The sequence below is a fragment of the Ammospiza nelsoni genome, chromosome 14 (assembly GCF_027579445.1).
Source record: "Ammospiza nelsoni isolate bAmmNel1 chromosome 14, bAmmNel1.pri, whole genome shotgun sequence".
Classification (NCBI taxonomy): domain Eukaryota; kingdom Metazoa; phylum Chordata; class Aves; order Passeriformes; family Passerellidae; genus Ammospiza; species Ammospiza nelsoni.
In genome coordinates, this window is record NC_080646.1 from 8,429,560 (window position 1) to 8,457,352 (window position 27,793).

General features: G+C 41.7%; 1 protein-coding gene across 6 annotated transcripts in view; it reads left to right on the plus strand.

Moving 5' to 3' along the window:
* ARNT2 (aryl hydrocarbon receptor nuclear translocator 2) overlaps positions 1-27,793 on the plus strand; it is a 96,499-nt gene that overhangs the window by 31,119 nt on the left and 37,587 nt on the right. For 4 of the 6 annotated variants that reach the window (XR_009419408.1, XR_009419409.1, XM_059482056.1 and 1 more), the window contains exons 4-9: positions 2,266-2,310; positions 4,835-5,048; positions 6,874-7,087; positions 24,090-24,192; positions 26,139-26,204; positions 26,603-26,688. Coding sequence is in view for 4 of the 6 variants with exons in the window: in XM_059482056.1 (XP_059338039.1) it covers positions 2,266-2,310; positions 4,835-5,048; positions 6,874-7,087; positions 24,090-24,192; positions 26,139-26,204; positions 26,603-26,688 (728 nt within the window). In the remaining 2 variants the exon portion in view is untranslated. The remainder of the gene's footprint in view (positions 1-2,265; positions 2,311-4,834; positions 5,049-6,873; positions 7,088-24,089; positions 24,193-26,138; positions 26,205-26,602; positions 26,689-27,793) is intronic. The other 2 variants (XM_059482058.1, XM_059482059.1) reach the window with 1 other exon arrangement.

The window sequence follows — 27,793 nt, forward strand, 5'->3', positions numbered from 1 at the left end:
CTGTAGGGTTTAACAGGGTCATTCCAGTCTGAAAGAGAAGTGTGCTGAACATCCACTGTGACACCATATCATCATTTACTGGACAAGACCAGCAGTGCTTTTGTTTGGTTGATGTCATTTCTAGAACCAGTCCCTGTGTTAAAACTGGTGATTTGAGGGCTTGGTCCTAATATTTGGTAGAAGACACGTGTTAAGGGAGCAACATTTGTGAGGAATGGGAGCTGATTTGTGCCTGCACAAGCATCAGGGTTTCTGGGCACATTGATACCCATGTGTTGGTCCTTCCCCATTCTGGTTTTGGCCTTTCAAAATTTGGTGGTGGGTTGAGCCAATAATTCCATTGCTTTTAATGGAGAGGTATGCTGTGCTGTGCTTAGACTCAGTTGGTTTTTGATGTCAGATCAAAATCTAAGTCTTAAATTCTGCACAGAGCCCAGATTGTTCTGGTTTTAGAGTACAGAAGAAGCATGCAGAGACACCCAGGGCTACATTCAGACATCCTCTTCAAGTTGTTCCCTTCTCCAGATTGCTCACATGACCTAGCTTGTTTCAGTCAAAATTATTTAGTTGTCAAAGAGCTGCTGTTTAAATGTTGAGGCTAACCCAGCTGGCTTTGACTGAAGTGCCTGAAGGAGCACTTGTGCAGAGGTCAGCTGGGAGGCTGGAAGGGAAAACCAGTAGTTGGAGGCAAAAACATGCTCAGTTATTGCAGAGCAGGATGAGTGGCCAAGGGCCAGGCTGGTGGGAGCACAGGAGCAGTGCTGTCAGCACAGTGCCCCATGGCAGCTGGCACACACTGCTGCTGCTCAGGGCTTCCAGCTCAGCTCAGGTATCCCTGCATGACACCCCACCTCACACAGAGCCTGTGCATGTGCTTCCCCTGTAATGTGCCCATTCCTCATTCAATTGGGCTTTTTGCTGAAAATTTCTTGGCCTCAGTCTGTTCTCCAGGCAGAGTCAAGGGGAATAGAGTGGTGCTGTCACTTGAATGTTCTGAGGGTGCTGGTGTTGAACACAGCATAAAGAAATACAGCTCAAGATTTGCTTAAGCTTTGTCTTCACTGTTTGAGTGAGGAACTGGCATAGGTGGATTCCCTAAAATTAGTTTTAATTCATTTCAGACAGAAAAAAAGTAAAATTTTATTATTGATTTGTTAGAAGAGGAAAGCATGCTTATTTAGGCTGTATTACTTTTTTAGCTAATACATAGGACCTTCATAGGCTGTCTGTTGTAACAAATTACATAATTTTGGAGAGGTGTAATGTTAATAAAATTCTCATTGAACTGTTCTTGAGCAGTTATAGTCTTCACTTCTAGAAAAGCCATTACCTTATTTTTGTGTTTTCCAAAACATACATTTTGTGTTTTGGAAATCACAGTTTCATTTCAAACAAATGAGTCTTTCCATAACTATGCTAGCAAAATTCAATTTCAAATGATTAGTGCATTTTTAGCAAAGAGAAAGAAGAGCAGCATGTTGTTTTTTACTGAAATGTCACATTGCTGCCTCTTTGGGACAATGCTTCAGAAACAGTGAAGCTTTAGTCCCACAGGACGAAAGTCCCATTGGTCTGGGTTTCCTCCATAAAGGTGCTGCTCAAACACCACACATACCTGCCTGGGCATCCAACTTCTCTTGATTTGAGTAGGAGTGAGGTACCTGTTTACTTCTAGGGAATTAAGCCAGTTTAAATTTCACTTCTGTTTACCCAGCAGTTTCACCTGCCTGCCTGCCTGTTGCCAGCCTCCAGGACAGTCAGTGCAGTGTCTGTACCTACAGAAGTTTTTCCCTTATATAAGGCATCACCCTTGAGCCGTGTCTCTGCCCTCCTGTGTTATCTGTGGACCATCAGTGCCCTCTGCTGAATGGAGGGAGCTGTGGTTGCAAGCTGGAACAGATACAGCCCCTTCACTTCCAGCACAGCAATGAATATTTCATGGCCTGCTGTGGATAAAAGCTCACTGGTGTTTTCTGTACTGGTGCTGCTTGTTAAGTTTCCCAAGAAATCAGTGTATGTCAAAGTGTTTGCTTAAATCCACTGAAAATGTGTCTTCTATGTTTTTAAATATACAAATGAAGTTTCTGGATTGGCATGGCTTGGATCAGGCTCTGTGTTTTCTTTGCTGTATCATTCTCATTCCCTTGTTTTTCTTGCTGTTACTTGTAATGGTTTGCAGTTGTGAATTTTTTTGCTTTCTGCTGTATGTTGGCTATCACACAATGCATAACCCCTGCTGATTGATGTACTATCTTTTGTTTCTAGGTATGATGGTGATCAAATCACTGGTGATAAGGAAAAGTTTGCAAGGTAGGCGTGTCCTGTAGAGCTCTTCTGCTGAGAGAAAAGAGGGGGATGTTCGTGTCCAAAAAATCTCAGTACGTGTGCCTTAGCTTAGAGAGATGGTTACTCTGTTTTAGGTGGGATGATGATCAAAGTAGTGCTAAACCAGAAGGGAAAGGTAGGAAAAAGAGGAGTCAAATATGGTTTTCCCCCATTTTTCTTTTATATGATGCTGTTCATACTGATCTTTTGGCTGTTCCAAAACTGCTTGAATACAAACCCATAGTGGTTTTGGATCAGCTCCCCTGTATCACAAAATTTAATGTCCCTTCATAATTTCTGTATAAAAACAAAGTTAGAAATGGCAGAATTAGGACATCATTCTGTATAAGTTTGTGAATGCCAGGACTCTTAGGACACACACACTTTGGAAGAGAAGCACAGCCCCTCTTTTTCTTTTAAGGCTTTAAATTTGAACTTGTTTCAGGAAACTTTTGGGGTATTGTCTGCTTGAACATTTCCACAGCCAGTAGATTAACTTGCTATTACTTTCTAGCTTTTAAGATCATAAATGAAGTGGACTATTGGGATACTCCTTTTCTCTCAGGAAGTTTTAGAGTCTCTTTGTTTAGTCTCTATAATGGTTGTTTTCAGTGTCCAGAAGTACTAAAATACTTGAGTGGTAGACAATGTATTATGTACCTATAAGTGTGAAATGTATGTTGAATCTGTCTGTTCTTTGTCTTTCTCTCTCTTTTTTTCTTAACCACCGCTTCTGTGAAAATGCTGAACATAGAGCAAGCTTTCATCATGTAAAAATGCTTTTATCTTCCCTGTGTCCATATTTATCTGCATGTACCAGCTGGCATGTACACACGTGTGCTCTGTGTACATGTGCAGTGTCACACCAGCTGTGTGTGACCCAGCTCCCCCTGTTCCCTCCTACACCTGTGCAGACCCACACAGGGACTGTTCCTCAGCCAGGTGAAATGAAAGGTTCACTATTACAGTGTCCTGGACAGTGAGACCTCAGGCAAGGCTTGGCTGTAATTTACTGAGCATAGCTGGATTTTCTGCGTATCACACAGTAAGCATAGGAATAATAATTGTGCATGTAGCCCTAACAAGTGTTGTTTCTGCAGACTGTGCCTCATGCATGTAACACCTGTATGTGCAGGGGCAGGATACCCAAAGCAGGGCAAGCACTTGCGTTCCTCTATTTCAGGAAGCAGCATACAATTCTTTCCTGCGTTTTAAGAAAAGGCTTAATTCCAGAGAGTATCCAAAAAGTGTGCCAGGCCTAGCTTCTGCTTTCATGTCAGCCTTCACAACAGTCAGCTCCAAAGATTGTTGCAGTTTCTTTTAATGTTGTGTTATCACATCAGTCAATGCTGGTGGACTCTCCAAGTGATCACCTGTCACATCTTGTTGGATCAGCCAGCGATCCCACAAGACAATGCCATGCACAGCTCATTGAAATCAGTGGAAGATGCTGCTTTGACAACTGAAGCATCATCTACCTGTCGTGTACTTGTATTTAGCTGCCACCTGACAGGTACAGTATGAGAATAAAGAGTGCTGGGCACTGAAGTATTCTAGGTCCATTTGGACCATTTCAGATGTATATATTGGTGTGATTCCTTAATGCTGATCAAGCAGTGGTGATTTCCAGAATGGGAAAACTGAACTCTGAGATGTTTATTTCTGAAAGATTCTGGTGGGTGTCCATTTGGGGATTTCTCAAATTTGACTCACCACCTCAGCCATATGATTGCTCTAAAGGATGAGAACATTGCAGCCTAGCCCAACTTGGGGCAGCATCAAGTACTGTCATTGTTGCTTCACTGCTGTGCTAAATTGTTCCTGAACATAAATTCTGGTCTATGTCTGACAAGCCAGATGTTTACTTGCTGTCTTTCGTACTTATTTTATTTATTTATTGGGATTTTTTTTTTTTTTTGGTATGTACTGTTATCCCATATATGGTCCCAGTGCTGCAGTCTGATCCTGCAGGCATGTAGTGACTCCCTGCAGGGATGTGGGGTGTTCCAAACAGCATTGTTTGGCACCTGTGTTGTCACTGAGTGGGCTTTTTTCATAAGTCAGTGCTGACATTTCCTGCTGACCTGATCCAGTTGTTAGTGAGAGGTTTCCTCTAAAGGACACCTTTTATGAGAAGCTGAGAGATGCACCACAGCAAATCTGGGAGTTTGACTGAAGTTGGCAGATGTTAGCTCCTCACATATTTCAACTTCATTTTTGTCCTTAAACCAAAGGAGATTAAACTGGTTAAGAGATTAAGGCCACAAGCCAATAAATAGAAATACAGGTTCTTTTCACAGCTATGGGCAAATCATATTTATCTGTCTGTGGCCTGGATTTTCTGTCTGTAAATGGAGGGATAACAGGGTTGGCTTTGTAAAACACTTTGCTCTCCCAGGGTGCAAACAGCAAAACAAGCGTGAAGCATTATGATTCATTACCTCCAGTTGAGATTCTTACACTGCTCACGTCTCTTTCCTGTTGCTTTGGTGTTTCTTTAAATGCTCAGGGAGAATCACAGTGAGATTGAGAGGCGCAGGAGGAACAAGATGACCCAGTACATCACGGAGCTGTCGGACATGGTGCCCACGTGCAGCGCCCTGGCTCGCAAGCCCGACAAGCTGACCATCCTTCGCATGGCTGTTTCCCACATGAAATCCATGAGGGGCACTGGAAACAAATCTACTGATGGAGCTTACAAGCCTTCCTTTCTTACAGAACAGGTAGAATTTACAAAAGTGTTGGTTTTCCCTGGTTTTTTTGGTGTTAAAAGGTGTAGAGCCTTGATCCTTCATTGTAGTGTAGCTGCTGGTACCAGTTACGTATCCAAGGTGTGAATACAGACAGGTTTTTGTGACTGTTTGGACTTGATCTTAACACTATGACAGATCTTTCTTTTTGGAGAAGCAAATTGGCATTCTTACCATTGAGATATGTCCATCTGAAAAACAAGTACTCACTGCTTCACAGAAAGGAATTTTCACCTTCAGATCTGTCTTCTTCCCATCCAAACAGAGATTCTCTAAAATAAGTAAAAATTAGTCTGGAAAGACCTGCCTCTCTCTCTGGGGATTAGAGGAAGGTTGAAAACATAATTTAGTTTTAATGTTGGAGTTCCCAGCAGCTGAACTGGACAGAGATGAATCCCATCTCTACTGGCTGAGGTACTTCTTGGTTGCGTTTTTGATAGAAGAAGGAAGATGCACCCAGTGCTTGAAGGAAAACTTTGATTATTGAGCACATTGAAAATTCCTACCACCTCCATTGTTTGCGAAGTCCTATGGGTGTAGTGTTCATTTTTGTGGTCTGAAGTGATTTAAGCACTTACACATGGAAGTGATGGCTGGAGGCAATACTTATTTCTCTTAGATAAACAGCAGCTGCTGCTGACCCCTCAGTGCTCACGACTGCTTATTCCAGCTCTCCTGGAGTGTGTTTCTGAAGGGACTGTGCCGTTCTGCTGGTGGCACACTCTAGTCACTTCTCATTGCAATTTTTTTTTAAATCTTGCAGAATTACAAAATTTGCTTTCATCTTTTTTAATTATGTGCAAAGCTGATTATACTATCTTCAGTATAGTGTGGCCAGGTGTGCTATGAGGTTTTTTGTTCAGTCAGTAGTTCAGGATCAATGTGCTTTCTCTATAACAAAGCAGCAGAAGTTGATAATCTGTTGAGTGTTTCTTGAGATGAGTTATCCATTTCTTAATAGTTAGCCAGATTTTTATCCTCACCTTAATTAGCTAATACCTACCACTGGCACACCAACCCTGCTGAGCTGTCCCACCTGCAATGAGACTCGGTGTTTGAGTTCCAGGTGCAGGATCTTAGCAAGCTCTGGTGGTTACTGTAGCCACCAAGGGCTGTTCCAGCTTCTTTTGCAGGAATTGGAGTGGTAGTTGTCATCCTTTGCCATGAGAGGGTTTCAAGCTCTGTTAAGGAAAGGGAGTATTTCTGGGTGATGCTGAGGCTTCACACTCACAGCTGGAAAACCTCCAGAACCTTCTTGTGTAGTGGCTCAGGGCCCTTAATGGAAGAAGAGGCTGGGGATTCTTTCCTCATTCCCATTACACTTTCTGCCTTTTATCTCGTGACTGTTTAATTTACAAACAGAGCTCATCCTGAGCAGGGCCGGGGAGAACCAAAGTCTTATTGCTTTCCTTCCAACTAAATTATTCAGAACTTTTAATTAAGGGATGAATTTGCCAAGAGTTAGAGCTGTTCATTTCCTCTGTTTGTACTCTGAAATACCTTTTTATTTTTTAATGTTAGATGCCTGTCACAGATTATGCAGTGAGTATTAGTTGTTTATTTTCCTTAAGTGCATGGAGATCACCAGAGGAAAGGCAATAACAGAAAATAAAACGTTGTTTGTTATTGAGATGGGCAATTTATGCCTTGCTTCAAGTTTGGTTGTATTGTGAAAATTTTTGTCTTGGTTTTGATCAGCTCGTAAGATCACAAGAAAACAATATTTTCTGACAGTGACAGATGTTATATTTAATTCCCTTTCCTCGCTGGCATTCTAATCAAATCCTTTCTTTGGAAGGAACTGAAGCACCTTATCCTGGAGGCTGCAGATGGGTTCCTGTTTGTGGTTGCAGCTGAGACCGGCAGAGTGATCTACGTGTCGGACTCGGTGACTCCCGTGCTGAACCAGCCGCAGTCGGAGTGGTTTGGCAGCACTTTGTACGAGCAGGTTCACCCAGATGATGTGGAAAAGCTGCGAGAGCAACTGTGTACATCTGAAAACTCCATGACAGGTCAGAAGTGGCTGATGTGTGCTTCTGGGTGTTCAGGATCCCTGGAGAGCTTTTCCTGACAGTCAGAGTGCCAGGTGTAAAAATCTGGTTGAAGTGAAACTTGGCTACATTAAATTGTGTTTTCTTGCAGGCAGTACAGTAGTGCAAATCTTCTTTTGAGTGATTGCATTTTGCTTCCTATTCATTGACTTCAGTCAAACCACCTTCATGTAGCTCTGCTTTCAAACTCTGGTTTGGAATCTGGATTGTTCTTAGGCTTGGTCTGGAAATCAAGATTGTTTTCATTTCATCCTCAATGAACTTGTGAGTTCTTGACAAGTATGTGTTTCTTTGGGGCAGTGTTTAACTTGAAGTCAAAAATCATACTTCAGACTTTTCTGTTTTCATACAAGTTCCGTGTGGTTTGCTAATTGGAATCTTGAAGGGAAAAAATCCAGTGTTTGGCAACTAAAAATATACTGGATTTTAATCATGGGGCTCCTGTGCAGCAGTGTAAGTTACCTGAAAGTTGATTACCTATCATGTTGCATGTAAAACTAAACCATACTCATATCTACAACTCTGACTTTTACAGTTATTCATGCTCAAAGCTGCCAATAGGAACCTACCTTGTCTTTAATAGGATATGTGTATGGTAGAGCTGTGAGAATTATCTAAATCGTGTTGTAACTCAAACTTGGAAAGGAGGGAACTTCTCTTTTATTCTTCACGTATTATGTTTATAGCTGAAGGAAAAAAGGTAGGGGATAATATTCAAAAAACCCCTGATCCTTGCAGAAGTCGTAATTTCGCTTTGCTTTAGTCGTTAAGATTTCTGACCTGGTTTGCTGGAAGTTTTGTTGGGTTTCATAACTCAAAGGACAGCAATCCAGTTTTGAGTGAACCTGCACACTGTTTACAGCTTCCATGTCAAAACAGTGCCAAATTCATGATTTCCTGTGGTTTGAATGTGATGTGGTTTTGGCAGAGCTTTCGTGTATTCAAATGGGAAGCTCAAAGCAAAATTCTGTGGTAAAACTCCAGATGGAAAGAAACCAAGTGAGCAGTTAGGGGAACCTGTGCAGGGCAAAACAGCTGAGTTTCATGCCACGAGACTTGCAAAAGAGCACAACCTCTGTTTTTATTATGTAGCCTGTAGTACATTTTAACATTCATACCATCTTGTCCAAGAAGCAATTACTCCAGTGACTCAGTGAACAGTCATGTTTTGACTTCCAAAAGTGCTCAGTTATGGGACTTAACCTGCTCAAACCAGAGCTGGACTAGACAAATGCAGAGTACTTCTGAAAACCCAACTCTGTACTTTTTCCAGCCTTAGCTATGGGCTTTTCTTCTGCACTGGATTGATCTGTTGCCAGTGGAAAGAGAAGTTCAATAGTATTTATAGAGCTAAATCTTTTCCCTGCCTGAATCTTTTGGAGTTGTCAGATTGACACAGAAGGCCTGTAAATCTGGTGTACATGGACAGCTGAACATTTGCCCAGCATGAGCAAAGCAGGGTTGCCTGCTCAGCTTTTTAAATACTTTTGTTTTAAAGGTGTGGCTGGTGAAGTACAGTAATTTTGTTTACAAGTATTCTGTCAGTTTGTGGAGCATACAAACCGCCAGAAAGTTCTAGATTTGTTAAACTTGTATTTCTTCCACTCCACAAGATACTGTAAAACAAGAGAAGCAGTCTTCTATAAGGACTGTCAGTGCAGCCTCAATTTGTTTATAAACATCAGGCACCATCATTCTTGCTCCTTTGAGATACCTTTCTAGGAGAAAGGTGATTCTAGAGTCCATTCAGCCAGTTACACTTCCCTTGCTGTAGCACAGGCCATATGGACAGCAGCAGCTTTGTTACAAGTACTGAATGAAATCTTGCAGTGACCTGAAATAATATGTGCCTTAGTGACATTTTAAAAGATGTCAAGGAGGCAAATGCATTTCCTCTAATTTGGTGTTTATTAAACCAAGTTTTCCTTGGCTTTCCAAAGGCATGTTTCGTGCAGAACAAAGGGCAATGTAGAGCTTGAAAGTGATGGAAACCACAAGCTGCATCTAGTGTTTTTTGCTCAGACTGAAGTTCACTTCAGGCAGTAAGAACATCCTCATCTCATAGTGACGTCTGGCTGTTGAGCACAGGATCTGCTTAGGGAAAAGATTTTCAAGTGAAAGTTCTGATTTTTAATTTTGCTCTCTTCCTCATTTTCTCAGGGTCCATTTTCTCTAACCTCCCCCTTCAGCCCTTGAGCTGGGAAAGCAGTGACAGCATTTTGACTCAGGAGAAACTTCACTTGCCCTGCAGCAGATCCGAGCAGTGTCCTTTGGTTGTAATTGTCTTGTTACAAGTGCTGATCATTAGTGTGGTGTTGCTGGGAGTTTCCCAGCACCTCTTAGCAGTCCTGCTACCCAGAGATGCTGTTCCAGACCCTGAGAACTTGGGAGGCTGCCACTGCCAGTGGGGAGGAACAGAGACCAAGCCAGTGGAGGAAGCAGGCTCCTGCTCACATTTCTGCCCCCAGGAATAAGGCTGGGACTGGGGCTGTGCTCACATGAGCATTTCTTTGGCAGTCACACAGCTTATGCAATCCTCACCTCATTTCACCCTCTCCTCCTTTGGCATTTCTGTGGTACTTACATATGAGTCACATCAAGGGGTTGACCTGCTGAAAGCTAAACTCAGCTAAAACCCCTTAGTTTTGGTAGAGACAACTCTTTGGCCCACCTGATCATGGGGTTTCTCAAACTCTTCTGAGTGCTAACACCAAGGAGAAGCAGAAAGTGAATAGTTAGAAGACAGGACTTCAGGAGCTGTAAAATATGTGTTAAATTGTAGTGTCTGTTAACCATGACCTCAACCACGTGGTGTGTTTGGGGAGTTAATTGCTTGCTCTTCCTTGAAATTTTAGGATATGGGAAAGGATGGATAGTTTGTATTTAATTTTGTGTCCTTGGAGACTTTATTCCCTGGAAATAGAACAATTGTCTGCTTGTTTATTGTGCATTAATTGCTAACACATTGTAGCAACAGGAAAGCTGAACTGTGCAGTGTATGAACAGTTAGAAATTATCTAGAAAAGAGCAGCTGAGCCGTGATGATGGCAAAAAATTGAGCTCCCAATTTTTTTATGTGCGTCATGTGCGTGATTAATCAGAATGGGGCAGATATTCAGAGTGATAATTCATTTTCCCTCTTTGTTCTTGAAAATCTGCAGATGTCAAAATAAATCACTTCAAATATGATGAAGATCAGATCCCACGGGAGGATCCATTAGCAAAGAGCTCTTTGTGGTCAGGGTGCACTGGTGGAGCTTGGGGCATGTTGGGTTCAGATGCAGGCTCAGTCCCAGTGCAAGTGAGACCCTCTCAGCTGCAGACAGCAAATATCTAATGGTACAAGGAACAGACAGAGCTTAGAATTAAGTGTAGAGCAAAGCCACTTTTGAAGAATTCCTCTGCTACATTAGCTTTCCAAAAAATGACTGAGCGAGTACTGTAGTAGACTGTCCTTCTGTTAAAATGCAGTGCTCCAGAGCACTTTGCAAGACTGATTTCTACAAATCTAATTCTCCATAAGTAGTTCATGAAAGAAGAGAGTGATGAGCACAGACAACTCTGTATGGTTGCCTGGAAATATTCCCAGTGATTCCATGATGTGTCTGAGATGTAAGATCCCCGTTCCTGCACCCAGCATCTCCAGTGGTGCAAATGGGAAACACCCAGGTTTGTTACCTTCAATCCTGGGCTGCAGGCAGCACAGCACATAGAAATTAGCTATAACATCTCCCTTCAGCCCCAGCCTCTGTGCCTGGAGAGGCAGGGAGCATCATTTGCCATCCCACCCATGACACAAAGGCTCCCCAGGACAGCTGGGTTCCCCAGGAGTCCTTGCTGAACTGTTATGGGGTGCTGAAAGTGCAGAGCAGTGAAAATTATGAGAACCAGAACTTCTACAGCTTTCATTTTCAAGTGATTTAAAAATGACTAAGTCACTTCACTTGCTAGCTGACAAAGATTAGTTGAGGTTACTTCTGGACAGAACTTGTATGCCAAGTTTAGTCTTGGCAAGATCTTTTATTGCCATATTTTTTAAGTGCGACAAAGTAGAACTTGATGATGGAAATGGTGACTGACCAAGCAAAAGTCGAGCTGATAGGCATCTCTTGAGAAGAAAAAAGCATCGTGTGACAATTTTCTGTGGTTTGTGTATATTGTGGAAGCATCACTCCATGCTATACAAGCACAGATTTGGTCTGGGGAGCCTGTCTCACAGAACCTTCTAATAGCATGTTGTCTTGCAGTGATGATTTCAGCTTAGGCAGTTTTCTGTCCAGCTGCAAACCCTTGTTACCAAGCAGTTTGTAGTCACAGCCACAAAATCCAGATGTTGCAAATAGAGTAAAATTGTAAAAATGAGAAAACTGTTCAGTTTGAAAGAGGGAAGGGCCAGAGACCAGGGGCTCACCAGTGGAGAGGCAGAGTAAGGCATTCTTCAGCACTGAACAGATGATAAATAACCATGTGAAAGAGAAAATTTGGGATAACTTTTCTCCTCAGCACATAATCTGACTGAAAATCAGTGCAGGATTTTTTGTGCTGTGAGCTGCCTTATGCTGCCATGTCTGTTTTCCAGCTCTGATTTCTGCATGATCTTTCTTAGAAGGAAGAGGATGGTTCTCATATTGACAGCCAGCCAAGTGAATGCAAATGTGTTTTGAACTCTGACTGTCCCTGAATTATTTAGAACTCCAGCTGATACAGAGAAGAGCTGAATGAGACTCCCACTTGGCTTCACATATAAAATTCTCCAAAGAAATTCAAAGACTGAGTTGAGCCATGACAAGAAACACAGTCCTGGCAAATGCAATCCAGTTCTGCCTTAAACGTCATCATCAGTAATAGTAAAACTCATATTTAATGGAAAAGTAATATATTATCAAAACAATGTATGGGTTGAGTTCTGCACTCTGTTGGCAAACCACTGTATTAGTTTCTCCACATCCACTTTAAAATTGGATCAGCCTATTTATTTTAAAAAAATGGGGTAAAAATGTCTATTGCAGGTATTTGTGCCAAAAGTTCTATACCAAAAATACATTGTCAGAAGGTCTGTCTTTTGTAGACATTAAGATACTTTTCAAAGATTGATACTTTTCTACTCAGAGACTCAGAGCTCTTAATACTCTCTGGGAAAAAAAAATGAAAAGAAATAAAAAATCTTTTTTTTCGGGGAAGCATATTTTTGCTGAGACAGTTGACTAAACAAGAAGCTGTCGTAGAGCTCCCTTGGGACTTTGTTCTGTAGTCTTTGGTTCTGAAGAGCACATTTGTCAGAGGTTTATGCATCAGAAAGGTACTCTGCGTGTGAAGGGCTGTTTCAACTGACAGCACTTGATTTCTTTATTTATTTTTTTTTTTACTTCTGTCTGTGAGCTCTTTTAAGTACATGAACCCTAAAGAGCCATCTGTCTGTGAAACGTGCCCAGCCCAGCAGATTGGAAAGTCAGAGAACAGAGAATTAAAACCAGATCCCTGCATTTTTGATTTTAACATCTTAGTACAGGGTGACTGACCTAGTAAGACTGTTGCCTCTGGGCAGGTAGGGGAATGAGTTGTATAATATTTTGTTTATAGAGATTTAATAGCTACTTGTGCTTTTTATCCCAGGATACAAGAGAGGTTTTCACTGAATGTCCATGAAGCATCACAACAAGCAGGCACCCAGTAAACAACACACCAGAGCTGGTGGGATGGGGAGGAAAGTTTCCATAGACATGATATGTCCTGAATTCTTTTATGTCTCTGCAGAACTGTCCAAGACTTGACTCAGTTTTTTATGGGATTTTCCACCCACCCACACATACCCACACAGCCCCCACTTTATTCCTTGGAGGGTTGGAGGCTGGAGACAGCTGTGTCAGGATTATTGTACCTGCAGTGGAAGGTAACAGAGATTTCTGAAAATAGATGCTTCAACACTGTGGTGGCCCTGAAAAAGAAGGAGCAATTCTTGAAACATACTGCCATGTATAGAATGTATATGAGTGGTTGATGTGGACAGCATATTTCGGGTTCCAGTCTGTTTTCACTGTAGAAAAAGCCCATTTTGGCAAGGCATCTTTTTGTCTTTTAAGTGTGAAATCTGGAAAGAGATTCGCCTTGTTGTTGACAACTACCAAATCATCATGTGATACCTGTTTTTCAGTGGAGTTATGTGGTCCCACTGGCATTGCTGAGAGTGAAGAGGATGTTTCAGATGTGAGACTTTCCATCCACAGCGGCCCACTGCTGTGCTGTTGTTCCAGAGAAAAAGACCTGCCCATATTTTTGTAGACTGCTTGTTCTCATGGCAGGAAGGTCACAGTGCCAGCCAGTGATGGCCTTAGAACTTGGGCAGTGCCAAGCATAGGAATTTGTGGATTTTCAGCTTCAGTCTGTTTAGCCTGCAGGATTTTTACATGCAGGATGGAGGAAATTAATGTCCTGCTTCTTCCATCCCCATTCTGTTTGCAAGTAAATGATTTAGGGCAGGAAAAGAGGAAGTTGTGACTGTAGGGCATCCTAGAGTGCCATTCCTGCCCTTTGGCACACTTGAGAGTAACACAGAAATAAGAGGAAACAGTCTGCTCTCAAAAAAATGGTACTTTCAAATGATCATATTTTAAATGTATGGTACATTTAATCTCTCAAACATTCCAAGATAATTTTGTTTCCCTTTGGTCTTTAGGACTGTTTCTGGGGGGGAAAGGAAAAATCCCAGATGCTGGGAGAAGCCAACTATGTATAAAGCAGTTCAAAAGCAGCTCTTACACAAACACAGTGACCCAGTGGTCTCCCTGCTGCTGACACATTCCATTTGGGTGGATAGTACTGGAAGAAAAAACAGTGATAATAAATTGCATTTTTTAAAAATTACTTTGGTAATCATAATGGTGGTTTAAAGAGGTCAGTACATGTTTTTACCAAAACAAGGAAACAACTTTAGCCTAGTACTCCTGAGACAAACTTGCTATACCTGATTAGCATTAGGGAATGCTTTTAGGGTGAATTTTCAGGTGTTTGGACATGCACGTGCAAGTGGGTTTTGTGGCTGCTGTTTCTATTCAGTCTTCACCTTGAATTTCCCATTTGGAAACTGCTGCATTCTTGGGTCTGTTATCACAGATGTTGGACTGGATCACTTTCACTTGCTGGGTTTCAAGGGTGGTGGGTACTTCTTTAATGTTCAATATTTGTTCAACCTCCTCTGTTTTGTTAAACACGATGAGATATATGGAGTTAGTGGGGGTTTCCCCCCTTTCAAAAATACTGGAGTTTTACAAATACCTGAACAACTTCCTTGGTTAACACATTGGCAGTAAAACAGTCCAAGTGTGCCTGGAGGGTTTTGGCACTGGCAAACCTTCAACCCTCTCAGGTTCTTCAGTGCTTTGATGGCAGCAGCTGCTGGGAGAATGCAGCTTTAACATCTGCCTTGTGGAACAGGAGCTTTCACCGTTGTGTTGTCTCAGTGAAGTCAATACAAGGCACTGAAGTATTTTATTGTTGGTGATGAGCTGTAGCAGCAGCAGCCTAGGGAGGTGTGGGGAGGAGGGATGCCTTGTGTGTAGGAATATTCCACCCATAAAATTGGTTTATCCCGTGCTGCTGTCATCTCTCCATCCTTAGCTGAGGCTCAGCTCTGTGGCAGCAAAGACAGCACTTCTTGGTCTTTGGTCCTGCCCTGGCATCCCAGAGCTTGCTGAAACCACAGCTCCCTCTGGCTCCTCTCTGGTGCCCTGCTTGGAGCTGTGTGGAGGGAAAAGCCTCCCATGTGGCAGCTCACAACCAGTGGGAACATGGTCCATGGGCAGAGTTCTTTAGTTTGATCTTTTTTATTGCAGTCCCTGGGATGTGAACTTATGTCTCCAAATATTCTTCCTTCTATTTTTTTAGCGTGGAGACTTTTGCATGTGATTTTTTTGTATGTCTGGAGTCTTCAAAAAAAAAGAATTAAAACCTATAGTGGATGTTTTGCCACACACACTTTATTTTAATTGAACTAAAGAAGTAGACTGTAAAAACAACCAGACAGCATCTTTGAGCCTTTTTCTCCTCCCTCTCTTTCCCTTCTCATGTGTTTAAATTTAATTCTGTCCACAGCAATGGATCTTACAAGGTCATCTTGTGGTCATTGTTTCCTCAAATAGTGTGTCACCACAGCCAGATTTCAGACAATACTAGAATTTACTAACAAAGCATAAATCCCAGTTCCTTGAGTTTGGTAATGAAGTACAAATAATATAGAATGCCAGGAGCTGAAGCTTTTTTGGCAAAAGGGCTGTTCAGTAAAGCTTCTTGTTGAGCATCCAAGTGAAGCAAATAGATTAGTTTAGAAGCTACTTACAACGTTTGTGTATTGATTTATTATGCAGCTGTGAATGGTAAAAGAATAAATCACGTATTTCAGTGTTGTTTTGGATAGCTGTTCTGCCCTAGGAGTATCTGCTGATGGTGCTTTGGAGTTTGTGGGGTTTCCATCCCTTTTTCTAGAAAGTCCAGCTGTCTTTTGAGGAGCTGTTTGTACAGGTGTTACTGTGATAGTTTTCTCAGTCTTTCCTTCAGGTACATCTGATATTTGTCACAGAAGGGCTACCCCAAGTGCCCAAATCATGGAGCCATGAACTTTGCCATAGGTACTTGTTTTGGGAATGAAAACACCTGCAGAGATCACAGGTAGATGCTGTGTATTTATGTCTACAGATCTGTATGGGCCTCAGTAAGCTATTTTACTTAATATTCTGAATGTGCCCCATACTTTCAGTAACCATTCTTGAGAGGTCAAAATACATTTGGTTAAAGTGTTTTATGGGTTGGTTTTTTGAGGGTTTTTTTTTGTGTGTTATAACTTAACTTTCAACATATGCTTTGAATTATTTGCTCCAGTTTCAAGTCCAGTTTTTCCAGGTCCATCAGCAAAGAGACTTGCATGTGATCTGTAACACTATCCCTTCCCTTCAGATAGTCCCTGAAAATTAACTGAATAGCAAGGCTCCAAAAGCCCACATAGTTTCTTTTTTAATTTAATTAAAATGATGCATATTTGCCCAACAGTGTGGAGAATGACATGATGCAGACTGGTTAGTCAAACATGAAGGCAGGCACAGCAGGGACCTTTCAGCCTCGTGAGCTTTTGTAATAACAAGTTGTATTAAGCAAACAACTGTGTAGCATGAGGGGTTTCTTATTGAAAAACATGAGGGGGTGAGAAAGCTTTTCAATTTCCCCCTTGTGGGTCAGTGTCTCCAGTTGGTAAGTAGGGACCAGACATATTTAAAAATAGGTGCATTTCAATTGCATTACTTATTTTTTTTTTTTTTTAACTTTGCTGTTGATTGGTTCAACTCTTCATTCTATTGTAGGAATGTCATAACTTGACTCTAATGCTTATACAACGCCTTTTGCAATTAGATGATGTAAACCTTAACATATTTAGAGAGGTTCAAGTAATCCCCCTGAGAAGCTAGGCCAGTGAGGAGAGCGAGCTTTGATGGTTTATATTTATAACCATGGAATGGTTTTGCTTGGAAAGGACCTTGGAGTCTCATTCCATGCTCCCCCCCTGCCATGGGCTGGGTCACCTTCCACGAGACCAAGTTTCTCAGAGCTCCATCCAACATTTCCAGGGAAGGAGCATCCACAGCTTCTCTGGGCAACCTGTGCCAGGGCCTTGCCACATTCAGAGGGAAGAGTTTCTTCCTCATGTCTAATCTAAACCTGCCCTTCTTCAGCCTAAGGCCATTTATCATTGTCCTTTTATTCCATGCTCTTGTAGAAAATCTCTCTCCATCTGTCTTGGAGGCTCCCTTCAGACACTGGAAGGGGCTCTAAGGTCACCCCAGAGCCTCCTTGTTTGCAGGATGGACAATTCACTCTCCCAGCCTCTCTTCATAGCAAAGGTGCTCCTGCCCTCTGAGCATCTTCGTGGCCTTTGGGCTAATTTGTTTTATACTGATATATCCTGAGGCTACTACTGCATGTAAGTAGGACATTCGGCCTGTAGTCTTCTCTTGGAAGCATAAATTTCAGCTGATTGTGCCCTGTTAAGCATATAGGTGTCATGAGATTTATATGGATTTACTGAGAATATTGTGCTTTATATTGTTGAGTATTTTTATCTACAGCCACAGCATTTTGAGAACTCTTGTCAGTCATGTGAGCTTGGACCCTGTTCCTCTGCTTCTGACTGACTGCAGGCAGGAGAAATCATTCATTTGGGTTCACTGTCCTCACCTTTAAAATAACAGTAAAGGTGTCAAAGTCCTCTGGAAGCTGCTGGGATGTCTGCTAACAGCAAATCCATGCTCCAAGCCAGTTATTTATTTTCTATGTCAGTACATTTATTTATCAGTGTATTGCACTGTAGTGGTGTATGCAGTGGGGTAGGGCTATGGGGCTGCTTCCTGCTGCAGGATAAAACAAACACATGAGGCCAGGGAAGCCCCAGCCTGGGGGATCTAAAGCAGTCTCATAACATTTGGGTGGAAGGCAGTGCCAGCTTTGGAACAGGAGCCAAAGAGCAATAGCAACTGCATTTTATCCCTGCCATCCCACAAATTTCTTGGTTGGTATGTGTGCAGCATGATCACAGCTGGGAAGTCCTGTGTGGTCCCTGGTGCAGTTCCAGGCTGTGTGAGCTGACTGATTTTACACTTCTGCTGTGTTCTCAAGGGATATCTGTACAGCAGTGTCCCCTTGGCTTCATTCTTGTGGAGAATTTACCAAGCACAAAATCCCGTGTGGCAGAGGAGAGGTGTAGGTGGTGTGCTGCTGTACAGCAGGCTGGTAGGGTGCAATCCCATGTGGGCAGGTCCCATCCTCTGCACAGTCAGGCCAGCTGGGAAGCAAGAGTGGGAAGTATATGTGCAGGGACCTTATTTCCACCTGCAGTGCTTCTTGGTCCTTGAAGCTTCTGAAAGGACCATAATTTTAATATCATGGAAGATTTAGGTTGCATCAAGCGCCTCCACATGACAGGAGCATGTCCATTTCTGTCATTGTCCCCCCAGCTCACCCCTGCCACGTCCTCAGTTTGCTGTAAGCCAGGGATGGAGTGGTGGCTCTGGTCCGCAAAGGCTGTGGTACCTGTAAGAGGTGACCTGTGCTACCAGACACCTTCCAGGCAGAGCCGGGGGCTCCTGCACCACAGGGGAGGCAGTCTGAGAACAGACCATTCACCCTCTGACAGATGGGAAGCAGGAATGTTACAGTAAAGAGCAGCTTAGTGAGTATTGCCTTGGGAGCTGCACTGTGACCTTGATGTGAGCAAGAGAGGCAGGCTCTAAAAATCAGCACAGGTTCTGGGTGCACTGGGTAATGATGCCAGTCTGGTGCTTCTGCCCTTAGTTTGTAATTTTAAGTCGGGATGGTGTTAATTTCACCTGTGTTTTAAATATTGACGCTGTTCCTGTTGCTCATGGGTTTGCTTTCCTCTCAGTGAAGGGGCAGAGGGATGCACTTTTTGTCAGTACAGTTTTATTAGGATTGCACTGATTGGTGAGTACTCTGATATGGGTATCTGCATGGTAGGTCTTTGCTTTTATGAACCTTGCCTTTATGTAAATAATAAAACCCAAAATGCAAAAAAAAGGCTGTCCATGTTTTGGGTTTTTTTTTTTAAATTTGTATATCGCAAACTTCTTCTGGTTTATGTAAATGTGAGTTCCTGGAAGGAGAGCCTTCAAATGCTGTGCTTGCAAAGCAGTTGTGATTCTTAATGTGTTCTGTAATTTTTTTAATATTGAAATCCACAGGGTGGATGTGTATTTATTACACTTAATAGAGCTTAAAGCACTTGCTGAGCTGCACTAAACAAGAGATAAAATTGTATCCCTTACCGTTGTGAGGCGTACATTGTAAATATTTTTTTTTAATTGTTGAATTAATGCAGAAGAATTGCTCTGGCATAAGCTTATCAAGAATAATTTAATATAAATTGATCAAATTTAGGCTATTTAGCCTTATTGGAGACATTTTGTTTATGCATTTGTAATGGATCTGTTTTTTTGAAGAAGAGCTCTGTCAGCTGAGCACCTCAGTTGTGTAAAGCTGAATGCTCAGCTGTAGTCTGTGCATATGTGTAAACTGATAAATGGCAGGTTCAAGAAGAGTTTCACCCTGTCTTCTTTAAACTTGACTGTTTATGCCAGACAGTGACCTGGATCTTGATTCCCTACAAACTCTAGAGCAGTCAAAGATTTTTAAGCAGATCTTTTCTGCTAATTTCTAAGGACTTAATGCACTAATACAAAACATCACCACAGAAATCCTTTGTTTTCTGACCCTTCAGTTTGAGGGTGAGCTTACATTTGGAGCTGTGTTCAGCAGCAACAGTACCTTGACCATCACTTTGTTTTTATTTTTAATTATTTCCTCCATCCTGGTCTTGCTTTTTCCGCTTTTATAGTAAAATAAAGATGGTTTTAGTTTTTATAAGGATTTTTGGGTGCAGTATTCCTGTGTTCTGTTTGTCTTCCTTGAGAAGCCTGTGGAGTATTTTTGATGAACACAAAGTCATCTTTTGTTATCTTGTCCAAACTAAACTTAGTTTATCCTTTATTTTATTTTTCCTGGAAAGAAATATGTGGAAAATCGGTGGCTGAGAATAATTATGAAATATCTAACTACTTCTTTGTAAGACAAGACATTATCATCTAAAACATGAAACTTGCTGGGTTGCTGAAGGTATTGAGGTCAAGGTGAGAGTCCATATATTAATTCATAATGTTTCCCAATCAGGTTCTGTGCAAGACAGGAGTCCATCTACTGATGAGTTTGAGGGAAATGGAGAATTATATCATGTGCTTTGCCAGCAGTATTTCTGTACACGTCAGGCCAAACCAAATTTCTTCTGAGATCCATGAGCTGGGTTTTTCCATGCTGCAGACTGGATATGGGCACTGTAGGGTTGTTTTAGACCAAACCATTTCAACTCGCACTGAAATCTCAGCAGAAGAATGTGCTTATGTAACAACCCTTCTTTCTAGTGACAGACTGCAGCATTCTTAGGAACTGGGAATCCAGCAGAGAAAAAAGCATCTGTGGTAGAATTAGATGTTGAAGTTTATGGAGGTTTGAATTAAAAAAAAAAAAAAAAAAAAAGACAAAAAACCAAAAACCCAACCAAACCTGAAAAATGTAAAAAGAACAGACTGTGTTTGATTACCAGGCTATAAACCTTAGCATACAGTGCAAAAACATGGAGGAAAATTTTCTAACAGGCTGGTGCTATTGTGTGAAAGTGGATTTGAGCCAAATTCCCAGATTTGAAACCCCATGAACTTCAGTAGGCTCAGGCCAATCCTTGGCTTAGGTTCGTCTCAAAACATTGCAAGCACAGAACACAAGTTTGAACATTTTCAGTAGGAATTGGAGCCCCAAAAGGAGAAGGTTTGTGAATAATCCAGTCACTGTTTGCACACGCAAGGGACACATCAGTGCCAACCGTGAGCATTTGCCCCTTGATCATCATGAGAATGTTTTTAGAGCATCTTTGAAAAACACCCTGCAGGAAATGTTTCTGGCATGTGTCCTCAGTACTTGAATATGTTATCTCTTTGCTGGTAAGAGCTTTATGTGGCTTCTCTGATTCTACCCAAATAATGAGCTTGCCCATTGTCCTCAGCTCCGTGTGCCAGCCCTTTCCTGTCACAGCAGCTGACATCAGGTTCCTGGATCACACTGTGGTTTCCTGCTTGGAGAACAACTGGCTTATTGCAAGTTGAAGCAATACTGCCTTCTGGATGGGGACTGTAGTGGGGAGATATCAACAAATTATCAACTATACCCAGACCAGCCAAAGAGATTTATGCGCCCATTTTAATCAGCATTGTGCTCATTTGTTTGCTTTCTCCTTCTCAGCAGAGCAAACTATGGTTTCCTCTGGGTTGTGCAGCTGCTGTAAAGGGCAATAAGGCAGCAGTGTCAGTCACAGCAGTGCTCCTGCACTTGCTGCATCCCAGGGTTGTGTCTGGAGCTGGAGAGGGGAAAAGTTTAACACCAAAATGAGCTACATGCAATTAACAGTTTATGGGGAAGCTCGTAAAGAATCCAGCTGGTGGTGGCACTGGGCTGTTAAATGGCTCTTCTGAAGAAACCAGAATGAGAAATTAAAAAAAAATTACACACATGCACTGTTCAGTTAGCAGAAGTTGTCAGAGCATCCTGGAATATTTCTTATTAATAAGAATGTAATTTCCAAGTTCAGCATCACGTGTGCTTTGTGTTTGTCCCATGGAGAAACCTAAATGAGCATTTACCACAAAGGATGCTGGAGAGAGCACAGGAATACTTTATGATTCTGTGACTGAGCTATCACCAGGACATGCCAGCTGAGCTGCCAGTGTGATTAAGGTGCAATTTATGTCAGTTGGCTTGATTTAGTCTATTAATCTATAATTAATTATATATCGACATTTAGCTATGATTAATTTATAATTCTTCCTCTTTTAAATATAATTTGATCATAAGATTCTAATGGCAGATGAGACACAAACTGCTTGTTCTATTTCAGAATCTGTAGTGTATTGTTAGAGCTCTGCAAGGTTGACATGTGCATCCTGGACTATTGAAACAAGCTGCAGAGAGAGCTTTGTCATAATATCAGTACAGCAAACATTTCTCTTACTCACATACCCCCTGCAGTGATTTTGTAAGTCAGGGCAAAATTTAGAACTCTATTTGTTATCTGGTACATATTTCAAAGACAGTGCCAAACAAAAAGCTAAATTTAAAATCTCTGGCTTTTGTTGTTGGGGGTTCCAGACATGCCAAAGGAACATGTGTCAGCAATTTTAGGCTTAGTGGCCACGTAATTGTGAAATATCTTTTTTTTTTTTTTTTTTTTTTGCTATAGATGCTCTTGGATGACAAAACCAGAGAAATTTCTATTAGCTGTTTGAGTTACATTCACTGTCAGTGCTTTTTGATTAATATTGGTGTCTCTTCAAGAATTTGTATTGGAATGAAAAAAGAAAGTTCAGAGAAGACAACTTTTCTTTTGTTTGCATGTATGACAAAGTTATTTTGCCCTAAGAGAATGTTGCTTTTAGGGATTTGATTTGACTGGCCTGTTGACATGGACAGCCATTGGATCCTGCACATCTATTCTGTCTTTATGTGCTTTATTGTATATTGCCTTCATTTGTGAATGAGTTTCCCTCCTGCCTGATGGTATTTTATTTCTCTAAACTGTCTGATTAGTTGGTGGCATGGGGAAACAGACTGTGACTTTGGCTATAGAAAATGTGACAGACTGTCCAGTGCAGGGGAGGGAGGTGTGTTAAAATTTCAGCATCCTGCATCATGGGGTCAGCACAGCTGAGCTGGGAAACGTGCTGTGATTTCTTCCCAGCTCACACATGGATCACAGACCAGGATTAATACATAGCCCAGTGCTTTAAACTGAGGCACCTTTAGGAGTTGTTCCCCAGGCTTGCTGACTTCTTAACCATCTGAGGTATACCTTGGAGATAACACCAAGTGAGGTCTGACCTTCTGTTGGCAGGGTGACTTTCCTCCAGAAGGAGTTTCCTGGAGAATACCTTAATGCTGAAACACTGCTGCCTAGTTCCTTATCTTAAAAATGTTATGTAATGGTGTTGTTCCTAATCATGGATGGAAGTAAATATTTAGAGGTAGAGTAATTCTGAACTTAGTCTTTGGCAGTAAGTTTATTTCAGAACTTCATTTTTGGACAGAGACTTTTAGGTCTGTCTGGTGGAGGAGACTTTGACTGTGTTCTGCATGTTTTCTTCAATTCAGTACAGACAGAGTAGATGCCTTACATTGTGTAAACCTGGCTATTTGCACCCCAGTGAAGGCTTAGGCTTGTATAGTTTCAGTTACTGAAGGATACCCACCTTAAGCACGTGGATTTGCTCATGGCCATGTGTTGTCAGCACTGGTGGCTGTCATCTAATGCCTGGCAGCTGTTCCTCTGCATTTCTCTGGCCCACTGTCACTTCTGTGGCTGCATCCAGCCCTTGAGCCTTGTGGAACTGGTCCCGTGATTAATTTCTAGTCTGTGCTAGGTTTTGTAGTCATTTCTTAGCACTTGAGCTGTAGATGTGAAAATCCATTCTGTGAGTTCTTTGGAGATTAGCAGAAGGATTCTGCCTGATACTCAAATCCCTGATCTGAACCTGTCTATAGTAATCAATCTTCTGTTTTAAATGAAAAAATTAATATGTTACCTCCTTCATACCTTTGCATGCATTCCCTCCCTCCTGTCCTCACTTGAGTTGATTTGGTGGCTGTCATCCCTTTGCCAGGCTGTGCCTCTGGTGTGTGATTCTGGGATTGTAGGGAGCAGGGTCTGGCCCTGGACCTTGCACAGCCTTGTGTTGCTGTGTGGTAAATCAGATCATCTCACTGATCTGTCTGAAAAGAAACTTTAGAAATGCTCTTGACATGTCGGTTTTTAATAATTTTAAAAGGGCTCTAGCACAAAGGCTGTTGTGACAAATCCTGTATCTCATCATCAAGGAGAAAAGTTTGGTCTTTTGTGCATCGCACCACCCTGACAGCTGTGACTGAGGTGGTGCTGTGGTGAGAGTGTTCTGGATAGGCACAAGCACAGGGAAAGAGCAGCAGCTGTCAGGGGACTGATAAATGTTGCTTTATCCACAGTTCTGGTAAAGAGTGGAGCAAGCAGAACAAGTCAAAAGCTGTGCCTGCTGTCATTGCCTTGTTTGCCTCCAGGCACTTGACTCTGCCCTGGAAGTTGGTCTTGGGCCAGCTGAGAAAAGAGCCATCACTCCTGTGGCTCAGAGTCAGCTTTGCTGAAATATTTAGTTAAACCAGCACATAACTGATCCTCCCCTCTGAGACCAGGATCAAGATTTTTTTGTTGTTGGTATTTTTTTCCCCCTAAATGGGCTAATGGCATTCAGCTCATGATTTTCCTGTTATCTTAGTCTCTAATAAATGGAATTCAGTTTATGTACTGAACACCAGTTGCTCTTCCTGGCCTTTCTAGGACGAATCCTGGACTTGAAGACAGGGACAGTAAAGAAGGAAGGCCAGCAGTCCTCCATGAGAATGTGCATGGGATCCAGGCGCTCCTTCATTTGCAGGATGAGGTATGTGTTTACCCTGTGCTCCATCAGGGTTCCAGTCCTGTCTCAGCTTAGAAAAACATTTTGTTGCACTAATCTGGCCTTGATTACAAACTAAAGCTGTAATGACATGCTGCCATGAAGTATTTCTAGAATACTTGCTTTAGGAACTGGAGTGAAACTGAAACTAGTCTTCCTTATGGACAAAACAGCAAAACAGCACCTCATTTCTGTTGTAGTTATTCTTATGAGTGTGGAGTGTAAGTTCCTTTTTCCAGAGAACAGCTTCACCCCTGGAATTTCAGCCATTCTTTTCTAGTAAAGTTACTCAAATCGATACCTTGGGAACGAAGCTTTCGCAAGTGTTATGAGCACCCAGCTCTGTGTATTTTTTCAGCAAACCAAGAATATTAAAAGAATCTTAAAGATAAACAAGAATTCAGTTGCAAACCTGCCAGCTATGTAGGAATTAGCCTAAGCCTGGTATGAATTAACCAGATGTCAGCTGGCTGATGTTAGATAAATGAGTAATTGTTAGAGGGTTTTTTGATTTGCAGTTTTCCAGCTTCTCCTGCATTGTTTGGACTTCTTTAAAGAGATTTGTCTGTCCAGTGTTTTTTTGGGGGGAGCTTGTGAGCGCTTCTCTTGTTTTAGTGCTAACAGGCTAAAATGCCTTTTGCCATTGCAATAAATCCGTTCTGTGGTTAGGAGGGGAAAGTACATAATTGTATCTGTAGGCTATGTCCAGTATAAATGGTGATAACAGCACTGCAAAATTCATTACAGAATGAAACACACAAAGCACATTAAAATACAGGTACCTGTACTTTGGTAATGTGGTGGATTTTTTCCAGTCCTGTGAGGGTGCTGAATGTATGGCTCTTGGGTGCTTTTGTAGGGTGTTTATGGACTTTATACCTGCGAAATCAGGCTTCAGAGCTGTAGAACCTTTTGCAGCCATAACTGGGTGAGAAATAGAGACCAGCAGAGCAGCACTGAGAACACTGATTTTTCTTCCTCCCAAGATGCACATCATCTTGTTTGTGCAAAGAAAACCAGGCCTAGTGTCCTGTTTGCAGTTATTCCCCAGCTTTCAAAACAGTTCAGATTGCAGTCATTTCCTAGCACCCTGATTCTATAAACTCCAGTGCATGAGAGTGATTTTACTCATTTCCCTAACCCCACTGTTTTTGTATTTCTAAATCTTATTTTAGTTGTTCACTTCTTCTCCTTGGCAGTGACTGATAAGAAAAAAAAATTAAAGGAATAAAAAGAAAATCTTCTGGGAAGAATGGACCTCAGATAATGTGAACCTTCCTTGTGGTTTCTTCTTTCATTGTTGTTATTATTTTTCCATTAAAAATGAACTGCTTTTACCCTTCAAACTATTTACTCAGCTTCAGATGGATTGTTGAAATTTTACAGTTAGGCATACTTATAAATATCACAAAATACACATGAACAAGTGTTAAACAAAGTTAGTTGACAGTGTAAATAGTTTGATCTTGCAAACATTATCTTAATGTCCACAGACATTGTAGCTGGTGTATGGCAGTGGAATTTTTCTGTCCAGGGCAGCCTTAGGAACACTGAGATTGGTTTGTGTGGATATTTGAGGCCTGACATATTTTTCTCTAGTTTTCACCCCTGTTTCATGGCATTTTGAAGTGTGTCTATTCTTTAGCCACCCTTGAGATATCAGTTTCAAATAGTCTTTATCCTGGGGGAGTGTGGAAGGGAGTCTTTTTCTAGTCTCTTTCATTTTGCTAAAATAAAGAAGATTTTTATAGCACATCTAAAAAGCTCAGCCTACATAAGCAGCATGTCCTACATAAACATGAATATGCAACTTTTTGCCAGGAACATCTATTATTGTCTTCTTATATATGTAGTAAGGATCTCAAAATGTCTTTTTATCGTGTGTATTTATATTCATTTTTGAGCTCTTTAAAATATCAATTTACTTTTAGGTGTGGAAATGCTCCTCTGGATCATTTACCTCTGAACAGAATAACCACCATGAGAAAAAGATACAGGTACTATTACTGAATTTACCACAAAGCAGCTGTAGTTGCCCTAAGCCCTCTCATTTGCACTGAATTAATGCCCACTCCAGGAGTGTTACCTGCACACACTGGATCCTTTTGCAAACAAAATCTCTTGCATGTGTCACTCAGATTCTTTGCCTAACACCAGCTCCAGCTCTGAATCAATCTTCTCAGAGAAATTTCTCAATTTCTCAGAGAAATATTACAGAAAACAGGTACAGCTTGAATAGCAGCATAACAGAGCTGGCAGTACAGAACCCTAGGTTGATTCTTGGGTGTTTCCAGCATAACTTACAAATACTGGTAAATAATTAGTAGCCATAGTTTGAAAGCATAAAGCTGTTCTGCATGTCAATGTGATGTTTTTGTGTTTCTTGCTCATTCAGGAATGGCCTGGGCCCAGTGAAAGAAGGTGAAGCACAATATGCTGTTGTCCATTGCACTGGCTATATCAAGGCTTGGCCACCAGCAGGTTTGTATCCCTTGTGGAGGACTGTGTGCACCACACTGTCCCTAGGAGAGCTGAAAACCTGGCTCAGGGTTCCTTGCTGCTAGAAAAACAGGGAGAGTTTTAGTGGGGTGGCTGATTAAAGCTCACCTTGAGCAGCTTTCAATAAGAATAAATCAGGTGTTGTACTCACTCAGGGCATCCCTGTTTTCCCTGTGACACCCTTCTCAATTTTGTTGTCACAGAGGACCTGTAGGAATTGCCAGTAATGCAGGATTCCACAAACTGGAGCCAAAAGTTTTCAACTTATGTTGATAAACCAATATAAAAATGGTCTCGTTTTAAGAAGGTGGATGCACAGGATTGTGTACCTCTAGAAAACAGCAGTTACTGCTTTTATACTTAAGTACTGAATTGCCAGCACCTTCGTATGAAAATGTGTAATTTCACCTCAGACACATGGAAGTTCTCAGTAATGGTGTTACTTGGGAATGTTCAGTATTTGTGATAAATTCTGTTTTGAGGCTGTTTTTCTGGGAATCAAGTCTTGGCATACCGCTTTGATCTACGGAGAAAAACATTTACCTGCTGAAACTCAGTATTACCTATGGGAATATTTACCTTTGAAAAATTCCAAGAGGAGACAGTGGAGCTCATCCAGACCTCATGATGAGTGGGGTTACCTGACCTTGGCGTTTGCAGGAGTTGAAGAGGTTGTTTGTGATGTGACAGTGCCTGCTGGCATGAGTCAGAGAATCAAACCAGGAGCTGTCCTGCCCTTTTGTGGCTGTACACCATGGCCATAAATCACATTGATCCGGGGATTATGAGTCCTAAGAGGTGGTTTGTACCAAATGTGTGCAGACAGCCGCGTGCAGATGTGAACTTCTTGTTGTTTTTTGCTGAAATGTGGTTTCGGAAGCAGAGGAAAACTGCCCCTCTTGTATAGGACTTAATAGGAGTCAATTTTGCTTCTCTCTCAAAAGTATGAGAGCACAGTGTCTGTAGAGTGCTCTGAAAATTGATGGTTTTTTCTGTTTTGTTTTCTTCTACAAAAAGATTTAGTTTTCTATTGGTAATTCTAAATGCAGTTGAATTCAACCTTGATATACGGGGTGTCTACTCAAGA